This window comes from Sorex araneus, chromosome 2 (assembly GCF_027595985.1).
Source record: "Sorex araneus isolate mSorAra2 chromosome 2, mSorAra2.pri, whole genome shotgun sequence".
NCBI lineage: Eukaryota > Metazoa > Chordata > Mammalia > Eulipotyphla > Soricidae > Sorex > Sorex araneus.
Genome location: NC_073303.1, coordinates 2,250,723 through 2,278,288, shown reverse-complemented (window position 1 = coordinate 2,278,288; position 27,566 = coordinate 2,250,723). Strand labels below are relative to the sequence as shown.

Genomic DNA, 27,566 nt, shown 5'->3' with positions numbered 1-27,566 from the left:
TTGTTGGTTGCACCGTGCTTCATGAACAACACCTGATGGGGAATCAGGATGTCTTGTCACGCTCACAAGTTATGGCTGGTTTATCAGCTGCAGACACTTGAGGGCAAACAGGCAGGGAGAAGTATATAAGGGGGGAAGTCACCTAGCTAGTCGGTTCTCCCTCATGCGTCCCCCTTTCCTCCTTACTCCTCGTCCCCGTTCCTGATTTCTTCTCTAACGCATGAGAAAGTTCCTGAATAAATCGCAGCCAAAAGGATCTCCGAGTTGCGTGTTTCTTCGCTGGACGAAGCGGCGCGCGACACCCACCCTCGTGGCCACCCTCCTCCTGTGGCCCCCTGGCCTCAAGCACAGGCCCAGTGTCCCGTGACGAGAGTGGGGGGCTTCCCTCTGCTCCCCGGAGCCCTGCTGGGTGTGGCCCCCCGGAATAGAAACACAGCCAGAAGCGGCTCCCACTTTCACTTCCCTCCCCCCCCCCCTGCAGTGGCAGGTGCCTCCCTGGCGCCCCCCAGTGCCCCTGAGGGGAGGGAAGGGCCATGCAGGCTGCCCAGAGTACAGGCTGTTTTTCTTTGTTGGTTTTTTTTTTTGTTTTTTTTTTTGCTTTTTTGGGTCACACCCAGCGATGCACAGGGGTCACTCCTGGCTCTTGGGGGTGGGGAAGGCTCGAGAAGCCGCCGCGCCTGCAGCCCCTATTTGGAAGTGGAAAGATCGCCTCTGTTTTCCTTATATAGATGCAAGACCCGGGTACCGAGAGCCGAGAGATGGTCCAGCTGGACCCCCCAGCACCATAGAGGGTCCCCGAGTCCTGCCAGGAGTGGCTCCTGAGCTCAGGAGGACAAAAACAGAACTGAAAGGAGTGGGGAGTTTCCAGTTTCGAGGAAGCTCGGTTAGGATGCCTTCGGGCCAGAGGAGACCGCTGTGAACAGATGCAGCTACTGCCGCCTCCTGGCTGACGGGCCCAGAGCAAAGTCCTGAAGGCACAGAATGTGGCTGAGACCCTAGCACCTCCCGGAGGGACACCAGAGCACTGCAGGGGGAGTAGCCCCAGCACCGCTGGGTGTTCCCCCTCCCTGAAAAAAATTCAAGTTACTCCAATTCAGCTCTTCCTTTGGGGCACACTTCCTTTCCCTGTATCCATTTATAGCTGGACATGTCAGTAAAACTGATGACATATTTACCCCTTCACTGTATCACTGTATCACTGTCATCCCATTGTTCATCGATTTGCTCAAGCGGGCGCCAATAATGTCTCCATTCATTCCTGTCTCGTGCTAGTGTAGCCCAATGGCATCTGCTCACTCCAGGAACTCGAAGAGCCTGAGATTTAATCAGCCTCTCCTTACTCGTCCTTCCCAACGATGCCGCACTGGGGGCTCTTTCAGGGTCAGGGGAAGGAAGCCTGTTACTGTTACTGTTACTGTTACTGTTTGGGGCATATTGAATACACCACAGGCAGCTTGCCAGGCTCTGCTGTTAACCCTTACCTTATAAATATACAAATAAAAAAGTGTCAATGATATTGGGGAGATGGTAACAGGGGTCATGGCAGTGCTGCTGTACTTGCTGCTGACCGCGGTTTGGTCCCCGGAGTACCACCAGGGTCACACCTGAATACAGAGCCAGGAACAGCCGTGAGCACCAATGGGTGTCGCCCCAAATAAGTAAATATATGAAAGTGAGAGTGGGAGCATTTGTAAGAATAAGTTGAAAATGTATCCAAAGCATATTGAATGCCTGTAACAAATCACCACGAACAACTTTGTAAACCACAGAGTTTATATAAAGTGTAAGAGGAAAATAACATTTTTAAAAAGGGGGTGCCCCTTCTTGATAAGGGGGACCCCTTCTTTTTTTGGGTCACACCTGGCGATGCATAGGAGTTACTCCTGGCTCTGCACTTAGGAATCACCCCTGGCGGTGCTCAGGGGACCATATGGGATGCTGGGAATTGAACCCAGGTTGGCCGAGTGCAAGGCTCCAGCCCCAAATAACATTTTTTTTAAAAAAAGGAAGAAAATAGATCCAAAGTTCTGCCTACAGCAATGTTAATGATAAAAGACTGCATTTGAGCATCTGAGTAGAAAAAAAATAATAAATGGACCTATCATTTGTGTTTTTTCTCACTCCTGGCTCTGCACTCAGAACCATACTTGTCTTTTAGCCTCTGTCTTCTTTAGGGTTTGATACCCCTTCCTGCATCTATTTACATAACATATGAAAGCACAATTGTGCTTCTTTGTACTGTAATTGAACAAAGGACTTTTTTTCTTGCAGCATTAACTTTGCATTTCTGGGATAACCCCCGCTTTTCCCTACGATCCTTGTAGTGCCAAGATTGTGAGAGGTGGCCGGAGCGATAGTCCAGTGGGGAAGTCGTTTGCTATGCACCCTGCCGACCTGGGTTCGATCCCCGGCATCCCATAGGGTCCCCCGAGCACCACCAGAAGTCATTCCTGAGTGCAGAGCCGGGAGGAACCCCTGAGCATCGCCAGGTGTGGCCCAAACACCCAAAACAGAAAGAGAAAAAGTAGAGAGAGCCTTGCAGTAGGGACGCCACACAACTCTGCCCCTCTCCAAAGCCTTCAGCAGAACCCCCCCCCACCCCCTGCCCTGCGACCGTGAGTTCCTTTGAAAGTCCTTCTACTCACGCTCTGGGACAGCCGCTGCCCCCTGCTACAGGGGTGGGGAAGCAGCAGCAGCAGGAGACCGTCGGGGCGGGGGAGGACATCCTCGCCTGCTCTGCGGCCGCGGGGTCTTCCCCAGCCGCCTCCTGGGCCTGCAGAGTGGTCCTTTCGGGCAAGGAGGCTGGGCCGGAGCGTGGAGTCGGCCATTCCGAGCCCGGAGCGGGCACTGCTCCCCTTGCAAGCTGCAAAGGCGGTGCGGACTACCACGCCCAGCACCACCAACCCCGAGCGCACAGGACTAAGCACCACTTCAGGCTCTCATGCAAAGCAGCCCAATGCAAAGCAGGCTGGAGAAACCCTGACCCGTGTTGGGTGAAACCGACTTTTTTTTTTTTCCTAGAAAGAAATCCAGGGAGGATTCTATTTCCTAGATCTATTTCCACTGACAGCGGCAAGCGTCTTCTGCAGCGACGGCATAGAAGATGACATGCATAGGACCGGAGAGATACTTCCAGGGGTTAAGTAAGGTGCTTGCCTGGCACACAGCAGACCCAGGTTCAGACACTGGCATCACATATGGCCCCCTGAGCACCGCCAGGAGTGATCCCTGAGCACAGAGCCAGGAGTAAACCCAGCACACAGCAGGCTGTATGCCCTCCCCCACACCCAAAAAAAATGAGAAAACCTTATTTTTTTTTCTTTTTGGGTCACACCCGGCGATGCACAAGGGTTACTCCTGGCTCTGTGCTCAGGAATTACCCCTGGCGGTGCTCAGGGGACCATACGGGATGCTGGGAATCGAACCCGGGTCGGCCGCGTGCAAGGCAAATGCCCTCCCGCTGTTCTATCGCTCCAACCCCAAGAACACATTATTTGGGGAGAATGAACCTCCCTTTTACTGAACCCCCTTCTCGGTGTGCACTGAAAACCACAGGGCCTTGGAACTGTCACAGAGAGGCCCCTGCAGCTCATTTTCATAAGCCTCTGGGGTATAAGGCCTCTTCCAGGAAAGGAGGACAAACACCGCTAGAGGCGCCTGTCTGAGAAGCAGGCGCCCCAGGGAAAGCAAGGGGGCACGGGATGAGTTCCTGGGCCAGGGAGAGGGGGCCGTCATGGGGAGCCCCCAAAGGGTCAGAGGAAGAAATATTAGGCAGTCCCCGAGGCCGGCTGCGGCTCCCCTGAAGGCCAGCGGCCCCGCCAGGCCCTGTGGTCTGATCGGGTTTCCATGAGACCTGAGCTGCCTCTTCTTTCCCCAGCTCTGGGGTGAAACTGGAGATGGGGTGCGGGAAAGAGCGCAGGGGGGAGGCGCGTCCCCCGGTTCATGCGGGCACCGCTCGCGCGCCACCGCCAGGGGTCACCCCCGAGCACAGAGCCAGAACCCCCGGGTGCGGTGCAAAACGGAAAAGACTGAAAACAAAGCACAACTTGAAGTCAGCTGGGGTTGATTTGCACCGTATTCCAGCCGGAAGCGTGTCCAGTCAGGCCTGGGTCCTGTTGGCCCTTCCCACTTTTCTGGGCCAGCAGAAGGTGGCGCCTTTCAGCGGGGGTACATGATGCCCCTCGTGGGTGGGACACGGGCTGGCTGGTTGCTGGGAGTCAGCTGCGCCCCCTCCCACCTCCGCTGGCTCCTGGGGAGCCCCTAGCCAGTTTGGGACGGGGGCTTCTGAGACCAGCGCTTCCCTCTGCTCCCTCCCCGCGCCCTGGAGCCCGGGCTAAGCCCCCCCCTGCTGCCGCACTCAGCCCAGGGGGGCCAGGCCCTGGGGGTGGGGGGGAGGGGTGTGCCTAAGACCCGTCCGGAACGCGAACTCCAGATCCGAGAACACACGTGGCCTGCGGGCGCGCCAACACACAGGGCAGGACAGAGTTCCAAACCGGCCCTTTATTCTGGGGCATGATAAAGGCCCCGCGCGGGGGCGCGGGGGGCGCAGGCGCGCGGCGCGGAGCAAAGAAGGCACGGGCGGCGGGGGGCGCGCTCAGGGGCCGGAGAAGCGGCCGCAGAAGAGGAGGCTCTGCGTCTGGCAGTGCTGGATGAAGAAGAGGAAGGGGCGGTCGGCGCAGAAGCGGGGCACGATCCTGGCGCAGCGCAGCATCATGACGGCCGCCGTGGCCGCCGCCGCCTCGGTGCCCTCCTCGTTCACCTCCACGAAGGCCTTGTGCACCGCCTTGGACAGGCACAGGCCCTGCCGGGACGCCATGCCCGAGAAGTCCGCCGCGGCCGGCTCGAAGGCGTGCCGCATGCCCAGCGCGCCCAGGACCCCCTTCAGGTCGTAGTCCTCCTCCAGCTTGAAGCGGGGCAGCAGCACCTCCACCTCCTCGGCGTCCAGCATGTCGGGCCGCGTCCACTCGGCGAACCTCTCGTACGTGAGCGCCTCCTCCACCTGCGAGGGGAGCGGGGCCGTGAGCGCGTCTGCGGGCACCCCAGGGCGCCCCTACGCAGCGGGCCTGGGAGCTCGCGGCGGCTTCCGAGGGGCGGGGGCGGGGCTATACCGGGAGGGGCGGGGCTACACCTAAGGGGCGTGGCCATGCCAGGAGGGGCGGGGCTATGGCCTGGAGGGACGAGCAAGTCAGAAAAGGGGGGTTATTGTGGGAGGGGCAGAGTGATGGCAAGAGGGATGGGGCGATGGCAGGAGGGGCGGGGCAGTGGCAGGGGGCGGGGCTATGGGAGGGAGGGCGTGGCAGTGGCAGGAGGGGCGGGGCTATGGCAGTGAAGAGTGGGGGCCAATGGCAGGAGGGGTGAAGCTCTGGTAAGAGGGGCAGGGCAATGTCCGATAGGGGCGGGGCAATGGCGGGAGGGGAGGGGCAGTGGTAGGAGGGGCGGGGCAATCAGAGAAAGGGGCGGGGAAATAGGAGGAGGGGCGGGGCCATGTCGTGATGGGGGCGAGGGGCCTGCAGCCACCCCTTCTGTGTTAATGCGGGGGCCTGGGCGGAGCCCCTTACCGTCTTCAGGTCTGTGTTCTCGTCCGGAAGCATGATGATCATGTTCAGCTCGTTGCTGGCATAGGGAAGCACCAGGATTTGGGTGAAGATTTCTCCGATGTAGGTCATGGGAAAGGTGGATTTCTGATACATCATCTGCACGGGCTTGGTCTCGGTCTGCAAAGGACATGGATAAGCCTTTGAGCTGCCCCCAGGGCCCGAGTGACCGCCAGTAGGCCAAGCTGGCTGCCCCGGGCCCCTCTCGAGTTCTGACCCTCACCCCAGTGCCCGGCTGTGGCCCCTCGGGCCGTTGGTAACCATGTTCCCCAAGTACAGGCATGTCCCCGTCCTCTCCTTACGGCTGTGTCTCGTAGGGACCGCCCGGAACCTCCTCACCTCGTCTCAGCGGCTGAGTGATGTCAGCCCCACCCTCTCCAGACGGGCACGCACCCTGCTAAGGGCTCCCCACCCCACGACTTCTGCTGCTAAGGTTCTCAGCCTGCTGGGGCCTCCGGGAACTCTGGGGACGCAAGGACTGAGCTCTGCCTTCAGCGTGGCCACGGCGCAGGGAGCTGGACAGGGAGCTGAGGCACAAGGCCTCGTCAGAGACTGGGCCAGCTTGGAGGTCACAGCACACAACACGGGAGGCCCCACGGCCAGCAGGGGGGTCGGCTCCGCCAGGCCGACCAAGGCCACTCACAGCGCCTGCCCCGGGTCAGGGAGACTCGGGGTCAGGGACTCACCTTGCTGACTTTGAAGGGCTTTTCCTGGGTGTTCTCCTTCTGAAACTTCTTCTCCCAGTTTCCTTTGAAGTAAATGGCGTTGACCAGAATCAGCGCCGTGAGTGAATTCACGACACCTGGGGCCAGCAGATTCTTAATTTTATCTGGGAAGAAAAAGTAAAGATCCAGTGAGCTCAGAGACTTTCCTGGTGGCTGAGCCTGGGGGACTGTGGGCAAAGCCAAGGACCCAGAGACTGGACCCCAAATAGAGCCAGATGAAGGGAACCAGAGACTACCCTGAAAAGGGCCATGTGTCCTTAAAAGAGCCACCCAAGGGGCTGAAGCAATAGCACAGCGGGGAGGGCGTTTGCCTTGCACACGGCCGACCGGGGTTCGATTCCCAGCATCCCATATGGTCCCCTGAGCACCACCAGGGGTAATTCCTGAGTGCATGAGCCATCGCTGGGTGGGACCCAAAAAGAAAAAAATAAAACAGCCACCCAAAAGTCAGAAGAAGCTCTGCTATGAAAAATACCATCACGTGGGGCTGGAGAGATAGGACAGTGGCCAGGACACTTGACTTGAGTTTGATCCCCAGAGCCCCATGTGGTTTTCCAAGCCTCACCAGGAGTGATCGTTGAGCACAGAGCCAGGAGTAAAGCGTGAGCATAGCTGGTATGGCCCAAAAACAGAAAGGAAGGAAGGAAGGAAGGAAGGAAGGAAGGAAGGAAGGAAGGAAGGAAGGAAGGAAGGAAGGAAGGAAGGAAGGAAAAGGAAGGAAGCAAGCAAGAAAGCATCATGTGACTAAAGCCCATACGTGAGTAAGTTCAGGGCAAATTCACTGCACGGAGAGGACCGGAGCAGACACTCCTTCAAACCAAAGCTGCAGGTGTCTGGGACTCCCCCAAGTTTTCTGCAATGGGGCACGGGGACTGGGACGGGAGAGGGACATGGGCAGGAAACCTGCAGTGCACACTTTTTAGTGCCCCTTGTGAAAAGAAGGCCACAGTCACGTAAACCACGTCCCCAGAGGACACTGAAAGTGTACATTGTTCTGGAAAAGCTGTGCCCAGCAGTGACCGGAAATGGGAGAGGTCAGGGAGGGCCAGGGAGATGGCCAAAGGGCTGGAGTGGAGACGCACGGAGTGTGTGTGTGTGTGTGTGTGTGTGTGTGTGTGTGTGTGTGTGTGTGTCTGGCAACATCACCCAGTGACCCTTTATCGGGAGGGATCTCTCTACACTTATTCAGGAAAGAAAAACATTATTATTCCCATGTACACGTGATGATCTGGTGGAGGAACGGATGCCACCGGGGTGGATTAAGGAGAAAACTAGGGGCAGGAGAGAGTCCCGGGCCCAGCACCTCCGCCTGTGCCAGGCTGGCCCTGCCGAGTCGGCCCCTGTCACCCCGAGCGAGAAGCAGCAGGTGCGTCACCTTCGGTCTTCTGGGCCACCCAGGAGTTTATGTGCTCTCGGGACTCCTCTGAGGCGCCCGCGAAGTCGAGCTGCTCCATCTCGGCATGGTAGAACTTGAGGCAGGACTCCTTGAAGGGCTGCGAGATACAGAGCGACACCCTCGTCACCTCACTGCTGCTTCACTGCAGCGCAGCACTGCCATCATGCTGTCACCCACACGGGTGACGTGCTCAAAATACATGCGATGAAATGATGAAATGGGGGAAATGGGGCTCAGGGGAAGAGCACGGGCCCCGCGTGTGAACCCCTGGGTTTATCAACCGGCACCACCACCACCAACAGTAATAGGGGCCAGAGAGAAAGCTCAGTGGGTAGGGCGCTTGCCCTGTATGCGGTGGACCCAGGTTCTATCCCCGGTACCCTGTATTCTGTTTCCCCCGTCACAGGCTGGAGCAAACCCAGAGCTCAGAGGCAGGAATAAGCTCTGAGCACACCAGCCCCCAAATCAATGATAACATAAAAAGGGAACCTGCTCTGGGGGCCGGAGAGAGCACAGGGGTGGAGCTGCCATCCCGCCGTGCCCGCAGCCAGCCCCACTGTGATCCTCGAGGCAGCCCGAGGCCCCCGAGTGCCACCAGGTATGTCCCTGGAGGGCCCCCGGTGACCACAGCGTCCAAGACTGAACCGTGGGTCTGGCCTTGGGGCCTCGGGGGCTCCGCTTGGGAGACCCCAAATAAAATGAATAAGGAAATTTGCTGTGAAAAGCAGCCAGAAGATCTTCGTGAATAAAAACATAAAATCAAACAGGGGCCAAAGAGACAACGCTGTCAGGAATAAGTCCTGAGCACGGCCCCAAACCACAGACACAGCACAGGGGCCTCACGACGGGAAGGGCTGTGGCACGGCCCCCAGCGCACATCGCGGTGTCAGCCTGAACTGGGCCCGTCCTGGTGGCCTCGGTGACGGCACAGGGTGCAGACCCGGGCGGCGGCTGGTGAGGGTCAGTGCGCCCCGGCGAGTGGATGACCCCAGACTCACATCCCCCGACCTCTCCGTCCCCCACCGCCCACCCCCGTGCCCGGGGCGGCTTACCGAGAGGATCTCGAAGTCTCTGGCGCCGAAGAGCCGGTTGGCCGTCCGCAGCAAGTACTGGGTGCCGGTCTTGTTCACGTCGCTGAGCACGGACTGGAAGCCTTGGTGGATGTCGCCTTTGCTCCGGATGAAGCATAGGGCCTGGCACACAGGGGGGCGAGGGCGCGGTCAGCAGGGCCGCCTGCCAGCTCCTCCTGGGGCACCTGCAGCCCCAGACCCGGGACCAGCAGAAGCACCCCACGGCCAGCCCCGGGGACAAAGTGCTCCCCCGTCTGTCTGCAGAGAAGGCTGCTGGCACCCCCCAAAACACACACACACTGCACCCCGTCACACTGGACACTGGCCAGCAGGGGGCAGTGGCTGTGCCGGGTCCACCTCCTGCCACTGCACCTGAGACGGCTCTGACCCGCGGGACACAGGAGTGACAGCTGTCCCGGCCAGAACCCCAAACCCGGCACTGCAGGTCTGCCCTGGGAGGAGGGGACCCGAGGGGAAGGCCTGGGAGCACCACACGTGTTCCTGGAGGGGCAGGCTGTCCCCTGCAAGGCCCCCGGACTCTCCCTTCCTGTGTGACAGAATTCCCTGGGGCCGAAGCATCCCTCCTCTGGCAGCGGGGGGCGGGGCGGGGGCTGCAGGGCCCGGGGGGGGGGACCACACTGTCCCCGAGGGCAGCCTGTGCGGCCACTGCAGAAGCCCACACAAGAGGCGGCCGAGCAGAGGGAAGGAACCGCGGGGGGTGGGGGGCAGGGGAGAGGCAGCAGGGGGAGAAATCTTGGGGCTCATCCCGGGGAGGGGCGGGAAAACGGGGGTCCCGGACACTGGAAGGAGAGACCAAAGGGCAGGACAGCGACCCCCGACAGGGAGCCCATGGCGAGCAAAGGCCCCGGGCACCTTCCCAGCCCCCAGCCCCGCCGCGCCCCCCTCAGCTCCCGCACGGCCCTGCGACGGGCCGCAGCGCCTACCTGGGACATCTGCTCGGCGGTGCTGCCCTTGGCCCCCAGGAAGACCATGGCCAGCGCGGAGGAGATGCTCATGGGCGAGAAGAACACGTTCCCGGGGTTGTCCTCGCACAGCTTCTTCAGGAGGTCCAGCGCGAAGGCGCCGTTGACTTCCTGCACGGAGCCCATGTCGGCCAGCCTGCGGCAGAGGGGACGGAGGGTCAGTGCCGGGGGCAGGGGGATGCCGTGGGGGGGGTGCCGCTCTCTGGGAGACCCTCAAATACGGGATCCCACCAGAGGTGGAGGAAGCCTGGAGCTGGACGAAGGATGATCAGTGGAACAAGTAAGGACGCACCCGCCTCAGTTTCCCCTACTGAGCATCGTTCATCCTCCCCTGAGACCTCGCTCCCGGCCCCCCACCCCGTCACCCTGGGCCCAGACCCAAGTGACCCCTGGCACAGGTGGGGAAGAGCCAGATTCAGACCCCAGGGGTCAGGGGTCAAGGGTCAGGCTGCGTTTCCAGAGTCCCCGCCACATGACGATTTCATGGTGAGATTTCTCAGGTCCGTTCCAGGACCCCAGCTCCACCCCCAGTAAGGACGAGATAGTTCAGGGCTCTCACACAACCGAGTCCACACTGGCTCAGGCCGGCTCTAGCCCCGGAAGGAGCCCCTGGGTGCCTCTCACAGACATGCAAAACCCGCGGTAACCCCGCTTGAAAAATCAGCACATCCCTCTTGAAATATAAAAATGGGGCTTTGTGGGGGCTGGAGTGATAGCACAGCGGGGAGGGCGTTTGCCATGCATGCAGCCGACCCGGGTTTGATCCCCAGCATCCCAAAGGGTCCCCCGAGCACCGCCAGGAGTAATTCCTGAGTGCATGAGCCAGGAGTAACCCCTGCACATTGCCCAGTGTGCCCCAAAGAAAAAGAAAGGGGGGTTAGTGGTAGAGCTCACGTGTGAGGCCCTGGGCTGAGTGCCCCACCAACACACACATTAAATCATCACCCAAGGAATAAAGAAAAGCTCTTGCAAAAAAGGTGCCTGCATGGGGACTGGTGCAACAGGACAGTGGCCAAGCCCTTGCCTTGCACCGGCCACCTTGGGCTCAACTCCCGGCCCCAGAGAGGGTCATCCAAGCCCCACCACGAGAGATGCCTTGAGCAGAGTCGGGAGGAAGCCCTGGGCTGGTTAAGTGTGCAGCTCCCCTGCCCTCTCCACACACACACACACACAAAGGCCTGCAGCCCTGCATTCATTACGGCATGACTCATAACAGCCAAGATCTGGACACATTCCCGTTGCCCAAGCCAGCAATAAAGGGAAAGAGGAAACACTGCCGGCTGCAGGCAGGCCAAGAGGGGGCTGTAAAGACATGGATTCCCATGTGCACTGGTGAAGGGATGGGTGTTTGAGCATTGTGTAACTGAGACTTAAACCTGAAAGCTTTGTAACTTTCCACATGGTGATTCAATAAAAGAATTTAAAATTAATTAATTAATTAATTAAATTATTAACTTCTCAAAAAAAAAAGACATGGATTCCCTCATGGCGGGGAAAAGGAAGAGAAAAGAAACAAGCACTTGGGTTCTGACGCTGAAATGGAAGTTCCAGAGAGGGAGGGGCGGGGGAGGGGAGTGAAGGGAGGGTCCCAGGGGCAGTGGTGGATGGAAACGTGGTCTGGGGGCTGGGGGAAATATACAGATGCACCCACAGTGGCACAGGCCAAGAGGCCTGAGCGAAGCAACAGAAGTTAATAAATAAGCCTCACGACTGGGTTTGAGGCTTTGCTAATGAAATCACCCAGACACGCACCGCGCGTATTTAACTATGTCAAACAAGGCACAACTCTGTCCTTGCACCATTTTCTTCCCCTCCAGCACAAATGGGAACTTTGTACACTGTCCACTTATCGTCAGCTGACCATTCCCTAATCATCTACACAGATCGCGGCTTGATGCCATCGCCGGCCTTCTTAAGACAAGGACGCTTACGGCCCCAGAGAATCTGGGAAGGTGCCCGCCCTGCTCGCAGCCAACCTGGGTTGGACCCCTCGCACCACGCAGGGTCCCTGAGCCCCGCCAGGAGTCGGCACAGGGGGTGTGGCCCCAAAACCAAAAATTAAAATAATAAAGGTAAATATTGTCACATTTCTCTGAGGGCTGAGAGGTCATGGAGCTGTTAGGGAACCAGCACCCCACCTGGGTTTGCTCCTGACCGGATGTGGTCTTGCAGGCCCCCAGCAACACCAGGGTGGCCCAGATAACCCCAGACACCTCGGGGACCAGGCAGCCCCACGTCCCAGCCCTGCCACTGACCCACCAGCCCAGCTGGCCAGTTATCAAGTACTGCAGAGGCCCACTTCTGTTTTCTGGTGCTCTGTGTGTGTGTGTGTGTGTGTGTGTGTGTGTGCAATGTGTGTGTGTGTGTGCGCATATGTGTGTGTGACTTCTCTAAGCAGCAGCTCACAGGAAAAACAGGCTGACTGCCTCTGCATGAGAGGCCTGCTCCCACTTGCAGAAGGAAATGAATGCCTGGCTCACAGCGTCTGTCCTAGAAGCAGTGGACAGAGCTGAAAATGTTCCTCCTCTCTGGCCTGGGGGCCTGCAATGCAAGATGGGGGGGCTTCCCAGGGTCTCCCAGGGCGTGCTGTGGGTGCTCGGGTAGAAGCGGAGAACAGAGACCCCGTTCCCTCTCACTTCACTGAGCTGCAGTGAAGCGCCCGGTACCGCAGCTGGCCTTACATAACGCTGCCCGGTGCCCACGGCCGAGGGGCTGCTCTCTCCCGGGACCGGAGTGAGTGATGCGTTACTCACAAGTGGCCCCCACACGTCGGACACGCCCCTAAGCGCACACAGTGGGAGGCGGTGAGTCACCACGCCCGGCCTTTGCAACAGCTCAAGCAAAGGTGACTGTCCCCTCTCGGCCCACCCAAACCACCCAGGAAGGAAGCGGCCGGCGGTCACCTCCCACCCAGTCCGGAGAGAACCTGCCACGCGGAAGCAGAGGGGCAGCGCCCAGCTGGGCCCACCCGCCCCCGCACGCACGCCCACTGTCGGGCAGCAAGTGAACACGGGCTTTTCACGCTTCTCCTAAAGTGGGCATGGACGGACGGACGTCCGGATGGACGCGGCCTCGCCCTGCCCACCAGCGGCTCCGCCGGCCCGGCCGCCCCGCCGCCGTCCCTGCAAGGGTTAACCAGGAGCCCGCGGGGCCGGCAGGTCCGAGCGGGCCCCCCCAGGGCGGCAGGCCCCCCGGGCTCCCAGGGCGGGGTCACCTGCGGCCGCGGGCTCGGGAGGTCTCCCAGAGGCCCCGCAGCCACGCGCAGAAGCGCCCGACACTGGCCGCGGCCCCCAGCGCGCCGGGGCTGCCCGCTCCGGGTCCGAGCGATCGTCCGCGTCCCCGGCCGCACCCGGCGGCCATGCCCGACTCACCGGACTGCGTCACGGCGCGCTGACCGCGCAGGGGCCCCGGCGGGACACTCGAGCCGGGCGCTCCGGGCAGTAGCCCACCCCGCCAGCCCCGGGCCGCCGCAGGTGAGCGCGGCCCCGCCCCGCGCCGCGAGGCCCCGCCCCGGCCCCGCCCCGGCCCCGGAACACGCGCCTTCCGGCTCTCCCCGCGGCGGCCACGCCCCCGAGGCGCGTCACGCCCTGGACGACCACGCCCACCCAGCGCTCCCCGCGCGGGCCACGCCCCCGATCACGCCACGCCCCGGGAAACCACGCCCCAGCGGCCCTTCCGCAGGCCACGCCCCTCCCGCGAGGCGCACGCCCGCCGAGGACGCGCCCCCGGGGCTTCCCGGGTCCCGGCTCCGCCGCTTCCGCGGTCCCCGAGGCTCCTGCTCGGCCCCCGGTTCTTGCCCGGCCTGGGCTCGCTCCCACCCGCACACCCGCGCGTTCTCGGCGCTGCCCTCGCTCCTCGGACGCTCCCGCCCCCCTTGCTCCAAGCAGCCCCGTCCCCCGGGCACGCCCCCAACTTCTTTGCGCCTCCAGTTGCCTCCGTCCCTGGGGACGCCCTGCTCGTGCACGCGCTCCGGGACACCCCCGCCGCCCCCGTGCACGCGCTCCGGGACGCCCCCGCCGCCCCCGTGCACGCGCTCCGGGACGCCCCCGCCGTCCTGTGCACGCGCTCCGGGACACCCCCCCTCCGCCCTCATGCATGCGCTCCAGGCCCCCCGCCCTCGTGCACGCGCTCCCGGCCCCCCGCCAGCCCCGAGCACCCAGCGCCGGCTCCCCCGGGCGCTCCCTCCCTGCGCGCCAGCCCGTACCGAGAGTCCGGAGTCGCAGCTAGCGGAGCAGCAGGCTGGAGTGGGCGCGCCGCCCGCTGCCTAAATACCCGCGGGGAGGGCGGGGGAGGCGGGCCGAGCCCGGCCAGCGGTCCCGCCCTGGCCACCGCCCGGCCTGCAAGGGGCCGGCCGGGGACGGCAGGTTCCCAGGGGCGCGGGCGCACCTTGACCGCCGAACCCTGCGCGGGCGGGGCCTCGTCCTGCGCCCACCTGCAGGAGGGACGGGGGCCCAGGGGACCCAGGAGGGACAATGATAGCCCAACGTTTTCCGACGGGCCGTCCAGGGGTGGGGACCGCCAACTATTTAGTGCTTCCTCCAGCCTCGCCCTCGAGGAGGGCCTGGCACACGGGAGCCCCTGGCACCTGCACGGGCGCACAGCTGCTGTGCCAGGTGATGAGAGGGTTAATGAACACCGGGTTGGCCCCAGGTCTGTGTGTGTCCCGATCACAGCTGGGTGGGAGTGAAGCCAAAGGCATAAACCTTTATCTTAAGGGCTGTCAAGGCCGGAAAGAGAACAGGGGTTTAAGGTGCCTGCCTCGCATGGGGCTGACCGGGTTGGATCCCTGGCACCCCATATGGTCCCCCAGACACCCCCTGAGCGACCCCAGAGCACAGAGCCAGGAGTGAACCCCATCTCTGGGCACACACACACACACACACACACACACACACACACGCACACGGTCGTTTTTGGCCTCATGAGTCTGCTCATATATTTTGGGCTGGGGGCTGGAGGGATTAAACCCGGGTCCTGTGTGTGCAGACCCCTGCTATCTTGTTTTTCTCTTTTCAGCACCCCGGACAGAGCAGGACGGCATCCGGGGTCGTTGCTGACTCACCCACCCAGTGTCTTGCTTCACGGATGACACTCCAGCCCCCTGCTCGGAGAGGGGGAAACAGGAGACCCTCCTTCCTTGCCACAGCGGCACCATATTTTTTTAATGGCCGACTGATGCCCCTGTGGCTTATTTGCCACCGTAGGTCACTTTGAAACCCGTTGTCACCGAGGCACGTGACTCTCCCTGCCATATGCTCCTCTCCGAGCTCCTCGAGCCCAGTCGCACAGCGTCGGGGGCAGGCAGGGGCCATTGTCACATGACAGTTTCCTTCAGCACCACCTGCCGCTCTGGGCTTTGAACCAGCTGCCAGGGAGCCGGGCCTGCTGGTCCACAGCCCCCCGGAGTGGGCAGCAGCCGGTCAGGATGGTCTTCTGTGACCGCTCACCCAAAACCCTAGACCTTCTGGCGAGATTCCTAGCTCATGTCTTTTTGTTAGTGATGTCAGTTGCCCTCCGGGGCTGGGGGGGCATGGGGGTCTCATGTTCCCCTCCCCCCGCTTTGCCTCATTCTTGTTTTTTTTTCTATTTGGGGTCACACCCAGTGATGCACAGGGGTTACTCCTGGCTCTGTGCTCGGGAATCACTCCTGGCAGTGCGCAGGGGACCCTATGGGATGCTGGGAATCAAACCCGGGTCGGCCGCGTGCAAGGCAAACGCCCTCCCCGCTGTGCCATCGCTCCAGCCCCTGACATATTTAGCCTGGGGGTGGGGTCACACCCAGCGGTGCCCAGGCAACCTCTGCTGTGCCACAGATGTGACCAGGAACCCCTTTCGTGTGCCTTGCCCCATTTTAACCTCCAGCCCCGAGAGCTTTTCTTTCAGGACGGGTCCCAGAGTGAGGAATGCTGCCTCGGTCGTGACTGGCAGCTCTTCCTCCCGCCTTCCCACGTCTCCGAGCCCTCGCCTGCTTTCTGTTCCATTCTTCTCACTCCCTCCCCCCCAGCCCATGACCCGTTGGTGACCTGCTCATTTCTGTGACTTGGGGGCCCACACCCAGGGGTGCTCAGCTGCAGTCCTGGCTCTGTGCTCAGGAGTGCCCCCTGCTGGCGCTCTGGGGACTATGTGTGATGCCGGGGATGAAACCAGGGTCTCCTCCATGCGCGGGGACCACCCACCTCCTGCACTATCTTCCTGTTATGGAGTTATTAAAAATTGCTTTGCCTCCTCTCCTTGATTTTTGTACGGGAGGCGGGACTTACTCCCTCCCAGCCCTCAGGGGGCTTGAACCCCACTCCTAGCAACTTAGGCCAGCCTCGGGGCAATGCCAGGGACTGACGACAGGGAACTGTCAGCCCAGTGGCCCTCAGGCGCCTCAAGGCATCCCCTGCCAGTGCTGAGGGCCCTTCAGGGGTGCTGGGGGTCAAAGTTAGGGCCTCACACATGCAAGGCACAAGCTCCCGCCCTTTGACCCATCTCCCTGCTCCTTCTCCAGTGCTCCTTACGTATGAGCATAGGTGGCCCTTGGAGAAATAAGTCGCAAGTATTTCATCTTGCCACTTCTCTGCTTTAGTTGTTGTTGCCTCTCTCCCTGCCCCTTCTCCTCTGCTCCTGGTGTCCCTTCCTAGTGATAGCAGCCCTCCAAGTGTTCCGATTCAGTTTCTTCCCTGAGTCGAGGTTCCTGAGTCAGGATCAGGACGTCTCCCCCCCAGACTGCGCTGCCCTGGGACTCCTTCGAGCCGACGGCTGCGCGCCTCGATATTCTGATCCTGGACGCGCGTGTGTCCCTTCTGGAGTGCTGGGAACCCCCGTGCTGGGGCTTTGGGGGAACTACACAGGCCTGGGGCCGCCACTGACCGTGACCGAACAGGAACCGCCAGGAGAGGCGACTTCACTGAGGGGAACGAGGAAGCAAGACGGAACCGATCACGCCACGGGGCTCTGAGGGCGGCGGCAGCGCATGAGGGAAGCTCAGCTCCTGGGGGTCGAAGGACACGGCACAAACCCCCGGGCACAAGGAGGAGAGACGCTGACAGGCTGCCAGCCCCGCTGACTGGCCCTCCTTTATCGGTTTTTATTGAGGTGTCATAATGTGCAACGGCACTGGAGTCTTTATCTTACATTTATATTGTTTTTTTGGGGGATCCACACCCGGCAGTGCCCAGGGCTTACTCCCAGCTCTGTGCTCAGGGCCCACGCCTGGTAGTGCTCAGGGATTACTCCCCGCTCTGTGCTCAGGGAGCATGCCTGGTGGTGCTCAGGGATTACTCCCGGCTCTGTGCTCAGGGCCCATGCCTGGTGGTGCTCAGGGATTACTCCCGGCTCTGTGCTCAGGGAGCACGCCTGGTGATGCTCAGGGATTACTCCTGGCTCTGTGCTCAGGGAGCACGCCTGGTGGTGCTCAGGGATTACTCCCAGCTCTGTGCTCAGGGCCCATGCCTGGTGGTGCTCAGGGATTACTCCCAGCTCTGTGCTCAGGGACTATGCCTGGTGGTGCTCAGGGATTACTCCCAGCTCTGTGCTCAGGGACTATGCCTGGTGGTGCTCAGGGATTATTCCCAGCTCTGTGCTCAAGGACTACGCCTGGTGGTGCTCAGGGATTACTCCCGGCTCTGTGCTCAGGGCCCATGCCTGGTGGTGCTCAGGGCTTACTCCCGTCTCTGTGCTCAGGAACCACTTCTGGTGGTGCTCAGGGGCACCTGTGTGGTGCCTGCCAGGGCTCAAACCCAGGTTGACCACGTGCAAGGCAAGTGCCTTACCCCTGTGCCATCTCTCTGGCCCCTGGAGTTGTTATTTAATTTATTTATTTCTCTTTTTCAGTTCACCCGGCAGTGCTCAGGGCCGACTCCTGGCCCTGTACCCCGGGATCACTCCTGGTGGGCTCGGGGGACCCTATGGGGTCTTGGGGATGGAACTCAAGTTGGCCGTGTGAGCCCAGGTTGGCCGTGTCAAGGCCTGCGCCCTACCCAGTGGGCTGCCACTCCGCCCTTGAGGCTGTCATTTAAAGCCGTGCCGTTGCTGCACCTGCCCCTCGCCCCGGGGCTTCAGATGCCCCCACGGTCTGGTTGGTTTATTCGGGCGCTTTCTCTTTTTGTTTTGTTGGCTTTCGGGGTCACACCCCGCCAACTCCTGGCAGTGCTCGGGACACCATATGAGATCTGGGGACCAAACCCGGGCCGGCTGCATGCAAGGCGAACGCCCTCCCTGCTGTCCTCTCGCAAGAGTCACTTCCTGACTCACCTCAGTCCCGAGCGCCCAGGCAGCTCCGAGACTCCCCGGCCAGCCCAGAGGCCCCGCGGGCTCCCGGGCCAGCCCACGGCTGACTCAGGCTGGGGCCAGCCCTGCGTACACCCAGCCCTGATTCCTGAGAGCCTCGGATGGACGCTGCCCGTCCACACGCCGCCTCCCCTGCCCACAGCTGTATACTCGGATGGAACCCTGCCCGCCCCACCTTCCAGCCGCCTCTTCGCAGAGAGACAGTCCCTAGATCCCCTGCCCCAGAACCCTGCAACCCCGTCTCTGAACACGCAGGACTGAAGCCCTCCCTAACGGGCCCAGAGGAAAACCCCGGGGCCGCAGAACCTGCCCTGCGAACACACGGCTCCAAGTTCGAGTCTCCAGCGCCCCACGTGTGCCCCTTGCAGAAGCCACACACAGTGCTGATGCTCAGTAGAACATTTGGGGCTAGCGCCCTCCGAGCTGTGCTATGGCTGCTGCCAGACCCAGGGCTTCTGAATTTTCCCACTCTCGGCTTCTTTTCGCCAGAGAAATGGGGGAACAAGGGAGCACGGCTGGGAATATCAGATTCGCAACATGGTGGTTGCCAAATGCGTTTTCTTTGCACCTTCCAGAAACCGTTTGCTGGGGCTGGAGCAATAGCACAGCGGGGAGGGCGTTTGCCTTGCATGCAGCCGACCCAAGTTCAATCCCCAGCATCCCATTTGGTCCCCCGAGCACCGCCAGGGGTGATTCCTGAGTGCAGAGCCAGGAGTAACCCCTGAGCATCGCCGGGTATGACCCAAAAAGAAATAAAAAACACCCAGAAACTGTTTGCTTACGGCCACAGCTTTCCCGCCCCGTGTTCATTACGCTGCCGCGTCAGGGGGAAGGCCACCGTCCAGGTAATTCGGGTCCGCTGGCTTTTTTCTTGCGGTTTTTAGAGATTCCCTGAGGTAAGGGAGAGCTGCAGGGACCGAGCATGCTGGACCCGGGTTCGAACCCCAGAACCACGCGCTCCGGGGCATTGCCAGGTGCAGCCCTGGTGGCCCCGGCCCAAAAGACCAGAGCTGCAGTGACCCCCGCCCCCAACACTGGCACGTTTCTCAGTTGACCGTTCAGCCTCTCTGGGGTCTGCTCTCTCGGACATCTGGCTAAAGACGCCCAGAGGACCCGGGCAGTCATCACAGGCCTCCCGAGCCAGGTGACGGACACCTGCCCCCAGGGCTGGGCAGGCGAGCGCCCTTTGTCCTCCTGCCGTCACCAGGAGCTGGAGCCCGGCCGCCCTTTGTACCAGTCAGAGGATGGGGGTGGGGGGTGGCATCACTAAGGGAGCAGGGCGCCCCCGGGCACGCGGGAGGCTGGGGAGGGGTGGGGGAGGGGAGCCGGCGGGGCCAGCCCAGGTGCGGGGCCGTTGGGGCAGGGCCGGGCGTGTGAGCCCAGGGCACAGCCGGGGGTGTGCTGGGCGCGGGGCCCCCCCGAGTACACCGCAGAGTCCCCCGGGTGGGGCCGGACGGGTCGGTCAGGGCAGGCTGTGAGAACCTCTGGGGTTACTGCATTCATTCATTCATTCATTCATTCATTCATTCATTCATTCCCCTCTTCCCTTTCTTTTCTTTTTCTTTTCCGTTCTGGTTGGCCACACCCGGCAGTGCTCAGGACTCTGTGCTCAGGGGTCGCCCCTGGTGGGGCTCAAGGACCCCACAGTGGTGGTGCCGGGGGCCGGCGAGGCTGCTCATGTGCCAGGCCGGCACCGTGCCACGTAGACGGGATTATTTTCTTTTTTTCATTTATTGGAGCGGCAGTGGCTGGGCCGCCCGCGGCGGGGGTTGGGGGGACCCTGTGAGGAGCTGGAGCTGGGGGGGCTGGACTCGGCCAGCCCTGTCCTGCCCTGCGGCCCTGCCCCCCTCCTGCCTCTCTCCTGTCCTCTCCCTGCCTCGGTGTCCGGAAGGGGCGCAGGGGCCGGGCCAGGAGGGTCCGCACGCAGGGCTGGGGGTCCGGCCCGGCACAGCCCCGGACAGCAGGGCCCCGGCACGGGAGAATTCCGGCTCGGAGCCCGGGATCAGCTGTCGAGAGCTGGAGGGGGTCTGAGGAGGAGTCAGGGCCAGGGCCAGTGAGGAACGGTCGGAGTCGGGCAGGGCTGAGGAGGGCGAAACAGCTCGGGGACAGGCAGGAGCGCAGACACATCTGAGACGAGCTGGTTCTCCCCTGGCCCGGCCGGGAGGGTGTGAGAGTGGGCAGGGGTGGCACCCGGCCCAGAGCAGAGGGGACTGAGAAGGAGCCCACGGTGGCGGGCGGCCCGGACAGCATGGGCCGGCACGGAAAGGGGCCCCGGGAGTCTGGGGGCCTGAGCTGGCCCCGGGTGTGGCCTTAGCAGGGGGCCCTCGAGGCCGGCTTGCCAGTTCCCGCTCACTTCCTCCACGCTTCAGACAGCCCTGGGTCCCCCTCCCGCAAGGCCGCTCACCGCTGAGCCCCAGGGACGGGGCGACGGGGTCAGCGGACGGCCCTGCCCAAACCTCCCATCCTGGCCAGAGAGTCCGCCTCTCCCAAAGGCCTCATGTCGTCTCGGCTAAGAGGCCGGACTGTCCAGTCCTGGGTGCAGGGGGATGGCCTCGGGGCCCCTCGCCACCTGCCCTCTGGGGGCCTGGCTGTGTGTTCCCTGCCTCACCCTGGTTCCGCAGTGGCCGCTGACCAGTGGGCTGAAGAATCAGCCCTGGGCGTCTGCGGCAGACAGCCGGGCTGGCTGACCACCGCGGTCCCTGCCCTGCCCAGGACGCTGAGCGGGAGGGACGCTGGACTGGCAACCCCGGGAGCCTCCGTTAGGGCCAGAGCGCGGGACAGAGGGAGAGAACCAGGATTAAGGCTCTTTCTTGCCTCGCACAGGTCGACTCTTGCTTCAACCCCTGGCCTCACTCAGGGTCCCCGAGCACTGCCAGGAGCCGGCCCTGAGCACAGCTGGGCATGGCCCCAGAAACACGGAGTCAGGGTGGGGGGGTCCGGCGTGAACAGAGCTGACACCCCATCTCCTCAGGGTGAGCCCGCCCCGCAGCCCTCGCTCTAGCGGGCCTCCATCCTGCCTCTCCAGGGCGGGAATCTAAGTCAGCGTGACCCGCACCCAGGGACCCGCTCGGCCCGTCACAGGGGGCGGCAGGACCCCCGGCAGAGGGAGGTGGAGGGTGGGCTGGGCAGTGAAGACAATGCCGGGCTGCAGAGACCAGGCGAGGTGGAGGAGGGTGGCTGCCGGCTGGGCTGGGCGCTGGGCAGGGCAGGGCAGGGCAGGGGAGAGGAGGGGAGGGAGAGGGAGCAGCGGGTGGGGCGGGCGTCCGTCCGGGAGCCCAGATGGGCCGGTGAGTCAGGCCTGAGTCAAGGCGCCAAGTGGTTCCGGGAGGAGGAGGGCCGGACCCTAGGGTCCCTTCCAGGCTGGGAGCCCTGAGGGGTGACGGGGTTCAGGGGGCTCCAAACTCTCCCCAGGCTGTGTGGTGGGTGAGGGCCACCCTATTGTCCAAGTGGTGAGGGAACCCCATAGGGGTCGCCTCAGGGGTCTTTCCCAGCCCCCCCATTGCTGGCACTGCCCCACAGTCCCGGACTCCACTCTGGGGTCGGGGGTGCCCAGGGGAACACACAGATTGCAGCCGGTTAGGGGAGGGGGCAGGACGGCCATCCCCCCGCCGCGCCCCTCCCCCTTCAGTGGGTCGAGTTGCTCCTTTCTGGCTTCCTGGGGAATCTCCCCCAGGAGACTTGGGGGAGCAGCCCCATGGGTGCTGAGCCAGCCAGGAGGTCCAGGGGAGAGAACAGGCACAGGAGCAGAACCGACACCAGGTCCACGGCCTGCAGGGCTGCCGGGCTCAGCCCCTTCAGGGAGGGCACACGGTGGGGGCCCCCCACACCCCGCAGGCCCCGCCCACTCGGCTGGGACCTGCCCGAGTAAGTGCTGTGTCCACTGCTAAGCCCAGCTTTCTGGGAGGGGGGAGGGGGCAGGGGGGCAGGGGGAGAGCCGGGGGGATGGGGTCCTACATCCCCGATTTCCCTGCGGGTCTAAGCTCTCTCCCAGCATTTCTTTCATTGTCAGGCAAAGGTTTTTCCATCTTGTAACTGTTTTATTTTGTGTTTTGTTTCATTTTTCTTTTCTTTTTTTTTTTTTAACAGTGTCAGGGTCAAACCCCAGACCTCACACAGGCCCCAGGCAAGTGTTCTGCTGCTGACTGCATGCCTAGCCCCGTCACACACGCACACACACTCACACATTCACGCACACTCACACACTCACTCACACTCACTCACACACTCACACTCACACACATTCACACTCACACTCACACACTCACACACACTCACACACACTCACAACACTCACACACACTCACACTCACACACTCATACTCACACACTCACACTCACTCACACACTCACACACACTCACACTCATGTATAAAAATAAAAAGAAAAGGCGCGGGCGAGGGAAGGGACGCCTCACCGCACCGAGCCAGGCACAGGGCCTAGGGCAGCAGCTGTCTCTCCCGCCACCCGAGTTCGGTAGCCTCCGGCCGCTTCCCCCACCCCGGGGAGGTTGATGGAGAAGATGTGGCAGGCGAAGGAAGGAACGGAGCCAAGATGGTTGGTCTCACTTGCAGTTTATTCCAATCTTCTCTCTATACAGTCTCCCCGACCTCTCTACACCTTTCCGCCCTCTAAACACTTTCCGCCCCCTCGCCTTCTCTCCAAACCCCTTTTATTGATCATGGCCCTTCCAAAGGGCGCAATACATTGACGTCACCAAAAGCACCAAAAGATCTTACAGGAAGAACGTTGAGCCAACATAATTCCCTTGTATCTGCAGGCCGCTAATCTAGGCCCCCCGGAAAGAAGATACAAAACCAAAAGGAAGCCTTCTTTGGGCTGAAAGCACTCGGATTTACATCCCAAAGACCAGGCTGGGCTGCAGCCTGGAATCTACAATGTCAAATCAAGCCTGGCTAGCACCTTAGATCTGCGGGTCAAAGTTCAGCTAGGTTTCTGTGACAAAAGGTTTCTGTGACAAAACTCCAGAAGGCAGCTGGAAAAGGGGAAATATTCCAACACACTCACACACTCACACACTCACACACACTCACACACTCACTCACACACTCACACACACTCACACTCACACACTCACACACTCACTCACACACTCACACACACACACTCTCCCTCTCTCTGCAGCTGGTGCTTCTCCCCGTCTCCAGTACAAAATTGTGCGACTCGGGAGACTGAGGAGAGAAAGGGAAGCCGCCTTCCCGCCCTCGGCCCCGCGCTGGCCTGGACACAGGTGCACGTGGAAGCACCCGGGTCTGACTCACGTTACCCCCCAGAAAGAACCTGTCCACAGCGCACCCCCAAAATAAGATCCCCAGCAGGCACGTTGGGAAACGGTTTCCGCGAGTTTCAAGATGGAGGCCAGACTGTGGCCCCTAAGGGCCCAGGAGAGGCAACAGTCAGCAGCGTGTCAAAGGCCTGACTTGCTCTGGCAGCCGCTGTCCCCCCAGGGCCGCGGCCAAAGCTTTGGGGAGCACTGGAGGCGGCCAGAGCCCCAAGAGGGAGCTGCCCCCCCCCCCACGCGGAGAGATTCTCAGAAGAGCGTCCCCAGGAGGAACGCTGGATCCCCGCAGCTCTCCCGGCTCAGGGCTGGCTGCCAGGAGCCCGGTAACATGCCCATGGCCAAGGTCAACGCCAGATCCTACCAGGTGGGGGGTGCTGGCTCCGACTCTGGCTTCTCTTCTCTGAAGCCGCCAATCAAATTGGGATTAGCTCCAGCTGGGTCCTCCCCAAAGCTTTCCTTTTTGCACTGTCACCAAGGACATTCCAATAAAGCCTGACAAAGACCTGGGTGGAGGCTCCATTCGGGTGCAGGGGGGGGGCGGAGGGGGGGTCTGCCATGCAGGTGTGAGGCTGCTGAGAATTCCATCCCATCACACTGCTGAGTGCCACCCTGGGGTCACTGGCACCACGATAAACATGCAGCTTTCATGTGTGAGGCTCTGGGTTCATGTGTGAGAGAGAGACAGAGAGGGAGGGAGGCGAGAGAGGGAGGGAGAGAGGGGGAGGAAGGGAAGGAGGGAGGGGGAGAGAGAAGGATAAACAGAGATGATGGAAAATGAAAACAAGGGCTGCGGAGTGACGGCACAGCGGGCAGAGCGCTTGCCTTCCGCGTGGCCGATGAGTCAGACCTTCCCCACCAGTGAGAGGTCACGGAGCCGGGAGCAAGCCCCGAGCACAGGGCGGGGATGAGCCCCGAGCTCTGCCAGCCTGCGGCCCCAGACCAAAACGAAACACAACTTGAGGGAGGCAGGGAAGCAGCTCTCAGCGAGAGGCGAGAGGGTTACAGCAATATCTTAGAGACCTAGAACAGATGGAGAATTGCCACCGCTCAGTCCCCAGCAGCCCACACAAGCGACAGGCAGCGGGTCTGCATACAGGTGACTTCCGCCTGGCCAGTGAGCCCAGGGGAAGATGCTCGTGTCCTTCGTCATCGATCCCGCTATCAGATGTCACTGCACACCCATTAGGGAGGGTTACTAAGGACGCTCTAGCGGGGGTGACTCAGCACTGGAGGGCCCGCCCCGTGTCCCTGAGCCCAGTACCGTAAGATAAAATCAGGTTGCAGATGTAGGTGGGAATGGTGGAGAGATGGGGCGTGTCACGCGTGGCTGGTAGGGATGCTAAATGGTGCAGCCACTGTGGGACGGTTTTAGTGGTTTCTTACAAAGTGAAGGGTATGACCCCGTCCCTCAGCTATTTCCATCCAAACCCAGGATTGAGATTCTCACACCAATATTTGCTGCGGAGCCAGCCACAAGCATCAGTCAACGCTAGTATCCGTCAACAGTGAGTGGCTCAAAACTCCGTGGCACCAGCTCGCTCTTCCAGCCCACGTTCTCCCTCCAACATGCTTCTCGCTTGCTGCTCTCTCTTTACTTAGTGTGTGTTGGGGGGGGGGCTTTGCTTAGCGTGTGTTGGGGGGAGGGCCACACCCAGCGATGCTAAGGGGTCCCTCCTGGCTCTGCACTCAGGAATCACTCCTGGCGGTCCTTGGGGGACCCTGTGGGATGCCGGGAATCGAACCCAGGTCGGCCGCGTGCAAGGCAAACGCCCTCCCCTCTGTGCTACTGCTCCAGCCCCCCTTTGCTTCTCACACTCTGGTGAACCCCGTGTTCTCTCTTGAACGCCTCTTCCCTTCCTCTCCCTTCACAGGTGCGCAGGCTTCTAGGGAAACTCTCCTGCTTCACCAAAGACACCGGAGGAGCGTGGTACAAGGGGGGACCCTGTAGCTCTTACAAGGAAGCAGCGTAGACTGACACCCAGCGGTGCCCTGGGGCCAGGCGGCGCGTGGGGCAGCCTCTCCCCCTTAGCTCAGGAGCAAACATGCTTCCCTCTCGTGTCTCAGCAGTAAGCACCGCGCGCCGCAGCCCTGGCCACCAGGATGTCAGTTCCCTTTTCTTGTGGGCGCCGGTGGGCCCCCGGGGAGAGCTTGCATGCGCCCGCCCCCCCAGCTTGCAAACGAAGCGGGGAGGGACTTGCTCAGTCTGCAGCTGTGACTCCACATGGCCACAAGGTGGTGCTGTCGCACCACAGTCCCCTAGGAGATCCCTGGGCCGGAGTCCCGGTTCCATCAGGTTTCTTAGGGAATTCACCTTTTCCCATCCCAAACCAGGGGTCAGAGGGCATCAGGACGGTCCCAGGGCCCAGGGAGAGAGGACCGGAATTAAGGCTGCTCTCCTGCATGCAGCCAGCCTCTTTTGGGTCCTCCGCACCCCATCCCAGCCAACAGTGACCCCCTGAGTGCAGACCAGGAGTGACCCCCGAGTGCAGACCAGGAGTGGCCCCCGAGTGCAGACCAGCAGTGACCCCCGAGTGCAGACCAGGAGTGACCCCCGAATGCAGACCAGGAGTGACCCCCGAGTGCAGACCAGCAGTGACCCCCGAGTGCAGACCAGCAGTGACCCCCGAGTGCAGACCAGGAGTGACCCCCGAGTGCAGACCAGGAGTGACCCCCGAGTGCAGACCAGGAGTGACCCCTGAGCACAGCCAGGTGTGGCCCCTGAGTGCAGACCAGGAGTGGCCCCCGAGTGCAGACCAGGAGTGACCCCTGAGCACAGCCAGGAGTGACCCCCGAGTGCAGACCAGCAATGACCCCCGAGTGCAGACCAGCAGTGACCCCCGAGTGCAGACCAGCAGTGACCCCCGAGTGCAGACCAGCAGTGACCCCCGAGTGCAGACCAGCAGTGACCCCCGAGTGCAGACCAGCAGTGACCCCCGAGTGCAGACCAGCAGTGACCCCCGAGTGCAGACCAGGAGTGACCCCTGAGCACAGCCAGGTGTGGCCCCTGAGTGCAGACCAGGAGTGGCCCCCGAGTGCAGACCAGGAGTGACCCCTGAGCACAGCCAGGAGTGACCCCCGAGTGCAGACCAGCAGTGACCCCTGAGTGCAGACCAGGAGTGACCCCCGAGTGCAGACCAGCAGTGACCCCCGAGTGCAGACCAGGAGTGACCCCCGAGTGCAGACCAGCAGTGACCCCTGAGCACAGCCAGGTGTGGCCCCACAACAAACAAGCAGAAAGCGGGGCTCCGGGGCGGCTATTTACGGGGCCGTGCCCTCACTCGAGGTCTTTCCTCTGAAGTCCTCACCGCTCCCCTCTGGCTGAGGCTCCCCTGGCCTGCTCCTGGCGCAGAAGTCTCCCTTCCATGCCTGCCCGGAGTCCGCACCCACCTATCCCCCTTCTGTGCCGCCAGAGAGGGCCCGAGGAGTCACCTCGTGAGTCTCGCCAGAGAAAGGGAAACCAGGCTTTGGTCTAGGTGAGGGTGGCTGAGGCGCTCCGCGGCCCTGGGGGCGGGGCTGCTCTCCTGCCGTCACCCTTCATTCTGCAGTGGACACGCGTTCTCTCAGCCCCTGCGTAAAAGGAAGACGTGGGTGACCACCTACCCGCCCCCAGGCGTCTCGAGAGAACAGCTGCCGGGACAGAACCAGGAATATCCCAGATGCGGAAAACCTCTTCTGCTCCCTCGCCTGAGCAGGGCGTCCTGGGACACCAGAAATGAAGGTGCCGAGCTGGGGGGGAGTTGGGTGGGGAGTGAGGGTCCCTTGAGGAACCGGCAGGCGGTAAGCACTAGCCCTGCACGTGGTTCTACCCCAGCATGGCATGGCCCCGCCAGCACCAGGAGGAGTGAGCCCTGCACAGGGCCAGGGGTAAGCCCTGGGCAGCGGGTGTGCCGGACAGACAGACAGACAAACCAGAGGGGGCTGAGGAGCAAGCAGGGACTAACTGCCCCAAACACACGCACACACACACATAGACACACACACACACACACACGCACACACACGCGCGCGCGAGCACACACACACTCACACACACACGCACACACACACGCACACACACACGCGCGCGCGCACACATGCACACACACATGCACACATACACACACACATGCACACATGCATGCGCACACGTGCACACACACGTACACACATGCATGCGCACACGCACATACACACACGCACACACACACACATACACACACACTGGTTCTGGCCCTGCCTTTCTGCC

At 61.8% G+C, this 27,566-nt stretch overlaps 1 protein-coding gene across 1 annotated transcript; it reads right to left on the bottom strand.

The window, feature by feature from the left end:
* Window positions 1–4,485: 4,485 nt before the first annotated feature.
* LOC101537143 (serpin B6) lies at window positions 4,486–13,281 on the bottom strand. Its single transcript, XM_055126953.1, has 7 exons — window positions 13,140–13,281; window positions 9,730–9,904; window positions 8,768–8,908; window positions 7,695–7,812; window positions 6,281–6,423; window positions 5,559–5,714; window positions 4,486–4,999 (listed from the first exon to the last, which is right to left on the bottom strand). Exons 2-7 carry the CDS (start codon window positions 9,892–9,894, stop codon window positions 4,595–4,597), a joined length of 1,128 nt encoding a protein of 375 aa, XP_054982928.1. The 5' UTR covers window positions 9,895–9,904; window positions 13,140–13,281; the 3' UTR covers window positions 4,486–4,594.
* Between the last annotated feature and the right edge of the window lie 14,285 nt (window positions 13,282–27,566).